Source organism: Periplaneta americana, chromosome 2 (genome assembly GCF_040183065.1).
Source record: "Periplaneta americana isolate PAMFEO1 chromosome 2, P.americana_PAMFEO1_priV1, whole genome shotgun sequence".
NCBI lineage: Eukaryota > Metazoa > Arthropoda > Insecta > Blattodea > Blattidae > Periplaneta > Periplaneta americana.
Window position 1 is genome coordinate 91,198,448 of NC_091118.1, and position 12,194 is coordinate 91,210,641.

Genomic DNA, 12,194 nt, shown 5'->3' on the forward strand with positions numbered 1-12,194 from the left:
CAGGTGTTTGAATTTCAGGTCTTATTACGATTCATAATTTGGTTAATTACTCGTACATTATTTTCGTGAAACGGGAAGTCTTCAAGATAAGAAACGAAGTAGAAAACTTGCAGTGTTCACAGAAGAAACTGGATAACATTGGACACCGGCTGGAAAATTCCCCTAAAAATCTCTTCGACGTATTTCTCAACAAACGAGATTACCTACACTTCGTCCGAGAGACAAGGAATTTACTTACAGATGTGTGCAAATTATTAGACTCAGCACCACATTTCTCACATTTTCATAAATATCATGAATTACTTACTGGCCATAAACTAATTCTGTAGGACTCTATGTGGCAGGATCAGTACAAAAAAAGTCCTAGAAACCCGAATTTTTCCAAAAATGAGGGCCGGTTCCCTGATGGTGAATGTGTCTTCATGCAGGATGGAGCACCTTGTCACAAAGCCAGATCAGTAACTAATTTTCTGGCTGAAAATAATGTATACGTCCTTCTCTGGCCAGGTAACAGCACAGACGCAAATCCAATTGAAAATCTTTGATCTCTCGTAAAGAGAAAACTAAAAAAAAAAGACAATTATCACCAAGGTGGACCTCATAGAAGCACTTATCCAAATATGGCACAGGGATGAAGATATCAAGAAACAATGTGAAAATCTCATGAACAGGATGCCAAACCGCATAAAATTGATGATAAAGAACAAAGGGTTTCATACCCAATATTAATTGTTGCAAACAGTGTGTAATAAATGAGTTTTGTATATTAAATGTAACTTGAATCATATACATTACCGTTTGAGTCTAATAATTTGCACACGTCTGTAAATTAAAATCGTACAAAATTTATGTGGTGCAGTAACTTAAACATGATGATTCAGTACTTAGGTGGTATATTTTGTAAATGGGTTTCGAGTGAAGTGCATAAGGGTGAAATTGTTAATAAATTATCTATCATTTCTTATTGACAGAGATTGGTTTCACTTACCTGACTATGATAATACTCAAAACAACCGATACTGGAGCTCCAATAAACCTAATCTGCTCCGTGAGGAACCCCTTGAACACCAGAACTTTAGAGGACTGTGCTCACTTAGCTGTGACTGAATAATAAGTCCGTTTTAAAAGAAATAATTAATAGTAATTATAGATAAATGTGTTCAAAACTTTTACAACCTTTTTTTTTGCTGAATAAACTGTGAGTGAACGTAGTTTCGCCTTTTTTCTATCAGAACTCTGCGATGGAACATACAGCCAATTTTTCCTTGCATACAATTAATGAAATATTCAACTATAGAGTCCCTAGCGATTATTTAGCGTCGATAGGATTGGTGATAGCGAGATGGTATTTGATGAGATGAGGCCGAGTATTAGGCATAGATTACCTGAAATCTACCTTATGGCTGGGGAAACATCGGAAAAAATCCAACCAGGTAATCTTTACATATAAACCTAGTCGGCTATGCCTGAGGGTAATACAATGTAATAATGTTCTGTAGGCCTATGGTATTTCGTGGTAGAATGAGATTCCTAAGATATTTGTATCAAAGAAAATAATTTGTTATACCTACATTTGTCATTTAAAATGTGTATTACTTTTTTTTTTATCTATTTGGCAAAAGACATGTCACGTGGTATCATGTTAATAAATAACTGAAAACTTAGCTACACTTCAACAATTTCTTTACAACAGTTATAACTACGAAACGGACTTCTAGTTCTATACCTATTTGGTTTGCTACGTCCTCTAGACATATGTTATTCAGATATTTCTACGTTTCATGTACGCAGGATCCCCATATTAAAATTCTATAGGACCTAAAACGCTTAAATGAAACAGTCCTATATTTTCTAAAAACTTTGTCAGTGCCCAGAAAGAGCCCTTTTAGTATTTTTATATGTTATTTAAAGTAAAAATACTAATACTAAAGAAACAAAAATGTCAAAAGTGCCCAAAAACTACAAAAATGCTTTTTAAATTATAAATAGAAAAATGACTTATAGACAAACACTAGTCTGCCAAGTCCCTTTCATATTGGTCTTAGAAGGGGAGAGAAGAATATGTTACTTAATTTCCAGGAATGGGAGTTCGTTTGGAAAAGTCTATCCTAGCATAGAAAGGGTGGTAGATTATTCAGGTTAGGCGAGAACTTACAAATTAGTTTTTGCGTCAGTCATCCCGTTATGAAAAATGAAACTTACCAAGAGAATTTGATTGAATTTTGAGTCTTCAGATCAGTAGCACTTATTGTCAGCACTAGTTCTTTGTACATAAATTCTTCCTAAAATGGGATATTTATTAAAATTATTAACTGTTAATGATATAAGGTTATTCAAAAAGTTCCCATTTTGAAACAGCTGTATCTTCTGTACAATTCAGCAGTTTGGTTTTATATAGGTACCATTACTGTTTAGAAGGTTTGGATTTTTTTTACCGATACGTGTTTCGTTGTTATGGTAACTGTGTCACGCTTGTATAAACAATAATTTATTGTTATTCAGAATACAGACGGCTTTACCTTTACATGATATCAAGATTACTGTCTAGTGTGGGTTTATTTCACATTTCTTAATAGGACCGTATTTCTATAAACAAATTGAAATTGGACAAACAAAATCAGTGATGGTAACCGGGCATCTTTATTTTCAAATATATTGCAAGACTTTGCAATACCGCGTTACAGAATTATGAAATCGAAAACATTGTTTTTATGCAAGATGGTGCTCCACCTCACATACACAATAATGTAACATCATTATTGTGCAACACATTTGGTGATGGTGTAATTAGTAGGTATTTTCCGAACAGTTGGCCTTCTAGGTCACCAGACATAAATTCAGCTGTCTACTGGTTATGGATTTATCTAAAAGAAAAGATATTTCTTAGTAGACCTATTACACGTGAGGAACTGAAAGACTCAGTATCGTATGTCATTGAAAACATCCCTATGAATGTGGTTACTATGGTCGTTTATAGCATAGATGAAAGACTATTTCTTATTGAACAACACCGTTGTGGTCATATTTAATTTTTTCGTGTTTTAATAAAATCCCATTTCTTTACGAACAAATTGGTGTTTTTATTTTTGTGGAATCTAAAAATTTGACAAACTTATTATCAATTCAAAATAGGAACTTAAGTAATATTAATAATCCGTGGCGCTACAGCCCGTGAAGGGCCTAGACCGACCAGCCGGCTGCTGGCCTCACGCCCACATGCCAAAGCAGAGGTGGACGATCATCCAACGAGAATGGAGGTATCGTGTGGTTATCACGATGATCCCCCCCAGCCGTTATAGCTGGTATTCGCAACCGGATTTCGCTACCTATCGTAGCTCCCCAAGTGCATCACGATGCTGGGTGGGCACTGGTCCCATACACTGGCCGAAATTTCATGAGACAATTTCTTCCCCCATGAAGACTCGAACCAGCGCGCATTCCGTAACGCGAGTCCTAGGCGGGATGCCTTAGACCGCGACGCCACGGCGCGGGACAAAATAAGAACTTACTTTTGAATAATCTTATACATAAACTCGTATAAATCCTAAAGTTCTGAATCTCTCTACTTTAGCACCTAGAAATCCGTTTCCTAGTTATAACTACTTGGAGTTTGCAAATCTAGTCTTTCAGGTGAAGCTTTCTGTAAAGCAGATTTGAATATTTTCAAGGGAAAAATTATACTTGGAGTCTCTTTAATAATCCACAGGATTTTCGAACATGGTAAAGTTAAGCCTATAGTATTGTATGGATTAGGAATGGAGGGGTAAACAAGCCCACGCGTATTTAAGTCACTGATGGGGGCCCATTCTGCTACCTCTAAATTGCGAATTTGTTTGATAATGGTAGACAAATTTTGCCTGGACTCTTTAATACCGACGGGGTTAATTTATGTGCCGTTAACAATGACCCGGCACTGTTTTCTCAGCTTTATGTTCTCCATGAATAAGCCACATTAAGTACTTCATAGCCTTGGTCAGGTTGAATTCGTGATCTTCGAATCAAAATTCTAACACAGTAACCGCTAGACCAATAATGACGGGTGAATTGATGTTAAGTAGAAAATTAATAAATTATGTTCTCACCATTAATAGCGTCAAAATACCGCTCTTAAAGGTTATTTCAGATGTAATAACAAAAGTGCTCTGTCCTTCACTGTATAAAATATAATTTCATTTAAAAATTGGAGTCATAATGAAACAAAATGAACATTCATTTCTTTGCTTTAATTTCGTAACTTTATTGTAAATATATACAAACACGCAGAAATGTACATATCTGCATACGTACATATCTACGTATACACACACACACACACACACACACACACACACTTATACATGTACTTGAGCTTCCTCACAATTAGGGTATATAAACTTTTCTGGAATATGAAATTCTGATTTTTTTAGGATTGACTTAATTTGATAAGTACAGTAAATTTTATCTGTAGACTACATAAAAAATATTATTACATATATTGCAATATTGGCAGTGTTGGGCGTTTAAATTTTAGTGAAATAAATTTAGAATTTTGTGTAACATGAATTTCTGAGGTAAAAAAGTCAGTTTTGTAGATAATCAGCTAAGTGCGTCTATATCAATGAGCTGAAAAATAGACTTTGTTACTTGGGAAATATGAAAATTTATTAAAGCAAGTTATAGAGTAGTACGTTAATAATTGTAATTTTAACAAGGAAAATTTTTGTGTTATTTTGGGACGCCATATTAATTGTAGTGTCAGATAATATGGCCTTTGTTGCTCATGAAATGTACCTGAATGCCATAATTATTTTAACGAATTTTAGAAGCAGTACATATCATTCCTACTTTTATTTATATTTGTTTTGATAAAACAACATATGTAATAAATTATTTTTCTAAATTAAGTTAATTTTTTCAGAGTGGACAGAAAGGCTTCTTTTTTGTGAGAAAAGTTTGTTCGCAAGATTGTTTCATAAAGTAGATTTTTGATAGTCACAAAATATAAAAACTATCCAGCGCTGAGTTTTAGAAGTAGCACATAGTAAATTTTCTGGTTTCCTAGTTATTTCTTACTTATTAAATTCTATTACAAAATATATTAAACTAAACATGAAAATTGCATCACATTCAGTTAGGTAGTTTTCGACAGTAGGCCTATATATCAGTGTGCAGAAATTTACTTTCATAATTTTAAATTGCCCTATTGAAGTGCTCGTATACATTCCGTAACAATTACAGCATTATATATGTTGGCAACAGTGTATCATCCCATTTTCATTGAAAATTGATGTCTTTTACTTCTCTCTAGTTGCCTTGCTCTTCTTCGGGATGTGCCTGGTTGTATTCGAGGGAACGTGCAATCGCTTCCGGAATTGGAGGCGCCTGCGGCAAGTGATCTGCTTGTGGCACGAATCCATTCTCGTCGGCGACGTAATTCACGGTATATTGCTGACCATCTTGTCCCACGAATGTAAAGCTACCACTAATAGACTGTCCACTTCCGTCTGCGTCTCCTTGCAGCGCCTTCTCTTGTCCAGATTGTTGCACTTTGGTTCCATCTGCACTTTCATAACTGAAACATTTTTTATAAAATTAACCATATCATTATCAACATTTCTATAGCTGTTCTATACACTACATATATTACATTGTTTCCCTTAAGGCAGGACGGACAGAATAGAAAGTGACGTTACTTCCTCTAGTTCAGTGGTTCATCGCCGAGTGGCGCTAGCTCTGTTTTCCGACTGCAGTTTCAGGAGCGCTATTCGAGCGCATGCAAAACATTTAAAAAAATAACCCATTAGATAAGAATGTATACGAATATTTTATTTATTTAAAATTTTAATATTACTACGTTAACAAATTGTGAGTTATGTAATACACCCCTGAATAGTAGATGTAATATTCAACCGAAAACTGGAATATTGTGCCGGCTTTAGCCAGAAGTACCCAAAAAGAGTACAGCTTCGCAAAAATGAACATTTTTGTGGCATTATAAAGTACACATTGACATGAAATTATTGTTTTTTTTTTATACACAAGTGATAATATAATATAATAAATGAGACACTATGTTTTCACCAAAAGTTTTTTATCTACTATTTACTCATCAGTTGTAGTTGTATTTGGTTTAGGCCTATACGTAATTCAGGGGGAACAAGAAATATTACGTGCAAATCAGACTTAGAAATTAAACTTCGATATTATATCTATGCTAATGCAAGTTTTTATCTTTTCAGATATCTAGATTATTTTGTGTTTTGTAAAATTAAAATAATTTAGTAGCATTGTATTAACTAGTTGTATGATACTTATTGAACAATATCATATTAACGACTTTTTCATGCGATCTATTCCTTTCTCATATCGTCGTTGTTCCTGCAATAACTCCTATGTGACATATTTATCGATTTTCAGATTTTTGCTCTATTAAATAACTTAAATAGTGATAGAAAAAATAATAAAATCTCCTATATGTAATTATATTTCTTCGTTTCGAAAATGTAAGAATTCACAGTCTCCTATGTACGGCTACCATAGAATGAATAAATGTGTTTTTTCTTCGTGCTGAAAATTTTTATATTTTGCACATAGAAGTTATTGCTGGAACAACGACAATATGCTCGATTAGAAACCTCTTATGATGTGGAACGTAATACACAAATGTAATATAATTGTAAACCAGATTAAGCTATCCATACAAAGCAGCATTATACTGTACTTGTGTTACTGAAATAACTTTTATGTTAATTACTACTGAAGTGCTATTATTAAAGTAAAATAATTAATATAATTAAATATGTAGATTTAATGAAGTAGAAGCTAGATGCTTATGTTCAATTAAGAGTTCACAATTATCACTTGCATGCAGCATATTTTTAAACGGCACATAGATTGAAAAATGTTCAGATTAGAAAGTCTATGGTGATCATCACAAGATAATCATTTTCTAGTTCCGAAATATCGCTCTAGGGGATCCTGGTTAAACTTTTTTCTGTCAGAATATTTTTAAATCTGCTATCCCACAAAAATTAATATATTTCGTGAGTGCTGTGAATTGTCACTTTAAATAATTCAAGGATTCTTTCTTAGGCAAACGTCTTCTTTGTATTGCCAATTAAGTGTAATATATTTTCTAAAATCGTGTAATGCTAGAATCCTTTGTACAGGGCAGAGGAGGGAGACTTTGAGTTCAGTGTCTGCAAGGTCGTTCTTTCACCTTGTGAATTCTTTTGTACTTTCACTTCCTCGAACTGATCACAGTTTATGGCCCTAAAAAATGTATCGATTTTGACAAACTCGCACTAAACAGCTGAAATACTAGTCTGTCGTTCATTCGCTGGAAGGAATTACGGCCAGTGTAACTAGACAGTTTTGGACATCCAGGTGTGGAGTAATGCCACATGCATAAATGCACACAAGCGCAAAATTAGTTAAGGTGTTCCTCTGATTTTCGGGTATCACGTCCAATTCCTTTTATGATTATTTAACTATGCTGTAAGTAGGTAAGTATCAACTACTGGGTTATTTAGAGTCGATGGAATTGATCATAGCCAGATGGTATTTGGTAAGGGTACATTGTCAAGACAAAGGATTCATGTCTCTTAGTTGGAGATTTTCCTTCTTTTCTTTTTTTAAGGTATCGATGCAAGTTCTGGAAAATATGTGGTATGACATACAATTTTAGTCGCCAATTCTTGCGTGGAAGTCCTACCTCTTTACCGTCAGTAATAAATTTATCAGTTTTTACAGTCAAAACTGTAAGAAATAGATATCACAGATATTAGAACGAGCATATAACTTTCTGTCTTGTGAAATTGTTCTACACCACTTCTGAAAAATAGCCTAGCCTTGGGTATAAAAAAGAAACGTTTTATTTACTTACAGATTATATAATCGGATTTACACCAAGATTAATAGTTAGGCATATTACTACTCGCTCACAATAAAAATCACCCGAATACCACAAGAAATGACACCTTAATTCATTAACAGAGCTAGTTCTATCTCCTCTTTTCACAGTATGAAGAAGAAAACTGCAGTCTTAAAACGACCGTCACGCCAATGTTTCGCTCAGTTGCCGTGGCGAGGTTCAAAAGCCCCATTAGATCCTTGCCGTGTTACCACACTGTCTATTCTAAACGCTCTGCTTAAGGGGAGGAGCACGGGTTGGAACTGCTCTCACATGTAGACCGATTGGGTAGGACCATTGTGCTACCCGGGCTGGAATGATGTGCATGTCCTAAGACTCTCCCGCTCTGCAAATTCCCTTACGGTTCGCTTCGAACTCCCCTACAGCATACAGGATCTCTCTACATTTCCATGAAGGTGCCACTGCAGTTCCTACATCCCGATCCTACGAAGTATCATGATCCCAGGAGAGAGCCCATGGTACATAGGACTACCACCAGCAACTAAGGACTGCTTTTCACGGGGCTCAAGTTCGGTGGCGACCCCCAGCTGCAAGTCCGAAATGGGGGAAAGAAATGGAGATGATAAAAGAGGGAAAGTATAATGTGAAGAGGAAAGTCTTGGTGCAGTGATAGAAGAAAACGGGAGTACCCAGAGAAAAACCTGCTACAACGTCTGCTTTGTCCACCGCAAATTCCATTACAATCAGGATGGGATCAAACCCGGCGCTTGGATGGAAGACTAGAGAGTTAGCACTTCAACCACAGATGCTCCTATAGTTTGCCTATTACATTCTTCAGTAAAAAAACAATGACAATTTATAATCTGTCTGCATATGTCAATATCAATTTTTATTTCGTAGTAATGTAAATTATTTCTTCTATAACTGATAGTCAATCTTCAGTAATAGCCAAGTGGGAAGATATTAAAGTGGTGGACTTGAATTTAAGATCTATTTATAGGGGTAATTTCCATTTTACGTTACTTTCCGAGACTGGTATTGAAAATGTATTGTGTTTAACGTTCCTGATTTGCGTGTCACTGGTTTCTGTTATTCCAATAGACGGCCTTACTACAGGTATTAAATTACAGAGGTATCTGTTGATAGAACAAATTAATTTAGTAAATAGGGGAACAGTTTAAACGTTGGTGTTAACTAAATATTAGATCATTGAATTCTAAATAAAATAAAATAAGCAAAATGTTATTTCTGGCAAGACGAATTGTGGATTCGCTATAAAATTACCTGATATTCGCCTTCAATCATTAACAGTTTTCTGCCCAAAGTTGGGTCCTTCACTGAAAATCCAGCATTCTCCAATCTCCCCTCCTTACCACCTTCCTCTCCGTCTCTGTATGCGATCCATACTCTTTAATGTCGTCTATCATCTGACATCTTCTTCTGCCCAGAAATTTTCTCCCGTTCAACATTTCTTCCAGTGCATCCTCCAGTAGGCAGTTTCTTCTCAGCCAGTGATCCAGTCAATTTATTTTTCTCTTTCTGCTCAGTTTCAGCATTACTTATTCTTCGTCCAATCTTTCCATTGTAACTTTCTTATTTTGTCTGTCCATTTCACACTCGCCATATTTGTTTCTCTTCACGTTGTCATAATATTCATGCTTCTATCCCATACGACGTCATACTTCACACAAAGGCTTAGTTACATTTTCGCCTTTTCCTTTAGCGCGACAGAAGAAATGATAATATATTTTTATTGAATAATCTTTTAAGAAATCGTATAAAATAGGGTTACAGAACTGACGCGAGTGGGGTGGAAAGCATGGGGAAAGCGTTGGTTCCCCTTCCACAGTCCACCGGTGTTGAATGACGTCACTGTGCCCCGTACGCAATCACATAACACAAACACCGAATATAAATCCCCTCCCCTACCAAGTTAATGACGCGGGGATAGAAGGAAGGGATGCGTGACGTTTCCGATAAGTGACGCAAAGCCACAATTGTCGCCCTGTTCTGCAAGCCTGATACAGAATTCTGTTCGTTTAATGTATTTATGACATATCCTCAGGTTTACTCTACTCAAGTTTGTAGCCTTCAGTTTCTATTATGTTCCATTCTTCTCTTAGACACTACGGCTCGATATCGATTCTTTCCCTAAGGTTATAGTTAGGATTTTTTATAGACCACATTTCTAAACATACTTGATGCAGCCTACTTCCGTAACATGGACCAAAGATTTAACTGACATAATATCGGTGGTATTAAAATTTATAACATTTGTCTCAACGTTGCGTTAAAGGAATGTTTTGGCTGTTGCATACACATCTTCCAGCCTGATTTCTATTCCTATTAGTCTAACTATAATATTATAAAAGTTAATGAACTTACTTAAATTTGAGTGTTTGCATATTTTATAGTTTATAGACACAGTTCTTAGACTTACCTGAATTGGTATGAGCCGTCCGCATTGACTACGCTGTTCTGACTTAGAATTGCAACCGGCTCCTGGGATTGTGGTGCAGAAAGCACCATGGAGATGAGAGAACACAGTAAAACCTGAACAGAATAACATATTGTAATTGCAATTATACCTGCATACTTTAGCAGGAGGATTTCAATTACACATTTACAAAATTATATTTCTGCAGAGGCAAATTTTTGCTTTATAACTATCTCGGTTAGAGTTTGATTAGTTATTTTATACCTAGACCTATATACCTATGAGAGAACAAATTTTACTTCAGTTTTTTACCAAATGAAACAAAATTATAGATAGAAAATAATATCATCATCATTAATACTAGTGTCAGTGTCATCATTTACACATAAAAGACTAGGACATATTGTCCGTTCAGGCTTGCCAAATTACTCCATTTTATTCTTGGTCGTTCGATATCTCTTCGCCTTAACGATCTAGCTATAGTTTCTGAAGCCTTAGGAAGTTTTCCTTCTACTTGCATTGTTTTTTGGTCACACCGTTTATTGCTTCTGTGGAGAGCGCGGTATCTTCGCGATTAATCTCAAACAGGACTGTCGCGGAATCGATTCTTGATGGTATCATGCATTTTATCTATCGATCTAATTCTTCTGGCCACACTATAGTCCTGGGGCTCACAAAACCTCTAACAAAAATGAGTACCAGGGTAATTTCTTTTGGATAAAGGTGCAAGCATGTAGAACTGACATCCTACTGTTACTATTGCCGATCTTAGTAACCTAAACGATGGCTTTATTCACAGCCGTAAATCAAACGTTTTGAACTCTCAGCAGTGAACATGTCAACCAACGCATTAGCAATAATAGGCCTATCTCTTCACAAACAACACATTACAAGGAGTAGACCTAAAATTTAAAATTAAGTTTGTATACCAGTAATGAATAAAATATTGTAAAGCGCACAAAAGTAATTATAATTAATGCGCTCATCGAAACTTTCCAATTGCTGACAAAATCTAATTTTACTCTCTTGTACTATAAATTACTAATTTATTAAACTTTATTTTAAAATTTTCTCCCTGGCGTTAGCTACACCTTCTACTCTAGACTTTTCTTTCCGCCTATATTAAAGCAATACGTTTGAAATTCTCTTGCTTATATTTTATGTAATGATTAAAATTAAAAATATTATTTAATTTTCCTGTATATAACACGAAAATCTTTTACGTAGTAATGCGAATTTAAGATTTAAAGAATTGTTGTATATTTACTTTCTCTTCATTCGAGGAAAAGAGCTGCGCATGCTTTTCGTGTAAGTGCATACTCACCACCTTGATCATGACTGCTGTTGTTTTGCAAGCGGCGCAACGCTGAGAATGGCGTCTGTGCACATTGCTCGTGTTTATATACACACTGTATGACTGTTGTGCCCCTCACGCCGACGTGGAAGGGAGTCACGGCTTTGTTTGGACTTCTCGTTTCATAACTGTCGCCAAGTGTTTTCCTTATGCCTCCTCAGTGGTTGCGAATTTAGAAAGGCCCTGATTTACCATCCATAAACTTTTCTCTATTAACAAGCGATAAGTTCTTATAGAATTCTGCACCATGTTATTAGTACAGCAATTTGTCTTTCCATAATTTATTTAAATGATAGTTCATTGAAATATCTTGTTTCTTTATGTGTGTAAACTAATCTTGCTATATTGTATTAGGCCTATTTTTTGAGCCGTATACAGAATAAAAAAATTTATTTACTTTTATTACATTAAATACAGGATTATTCTCAAATGTATAACAACATAAAATATTCTTATTTTTATTGTTAATAAAAATTAATGATCTCTATAGTATATTCATAGCCTAGTATATACAGTCACGGAGCTTAATACTTAGCCTATTAAATATGCAA

The 12,194-nt window shown here is 35.2% G+C and overlaps 1 protein-coding gene across 1 annotated transcript; it reads right to left on the bottom strand.

The window, feature by feature from the left end:
- Positions 1 to 4,204: 4,204 nt before the first annotated feature.
- On the bottom strand, positions 4,205 to 11,703 carry LOC138694421 (endocuticle structural glycoprotein SgAbd-3-like). Its single transcript, XM_069818119.1, has 3 exons — positions 11,614 to 11,703; positions 10,293 to 10,405; positions 4,205 to 5,551 (listed from the first exon to the last, which is right to left on the bottom strand). The coding sequence occupies exons 1-3, from the start codon at positions 11,623 to 11,625 to the stop codon at positions 5,284 to 5,286; spliced, it is 393 nt and encodes a 130-aa protein (XP_069674220.1). The 5' UTR covers positions 11,626 to 11,703; the 3' UTR covers positions 4,205 to 5,283.
- Positions 11,704 to 12,194: the final 491 nt, after the last annotated feature.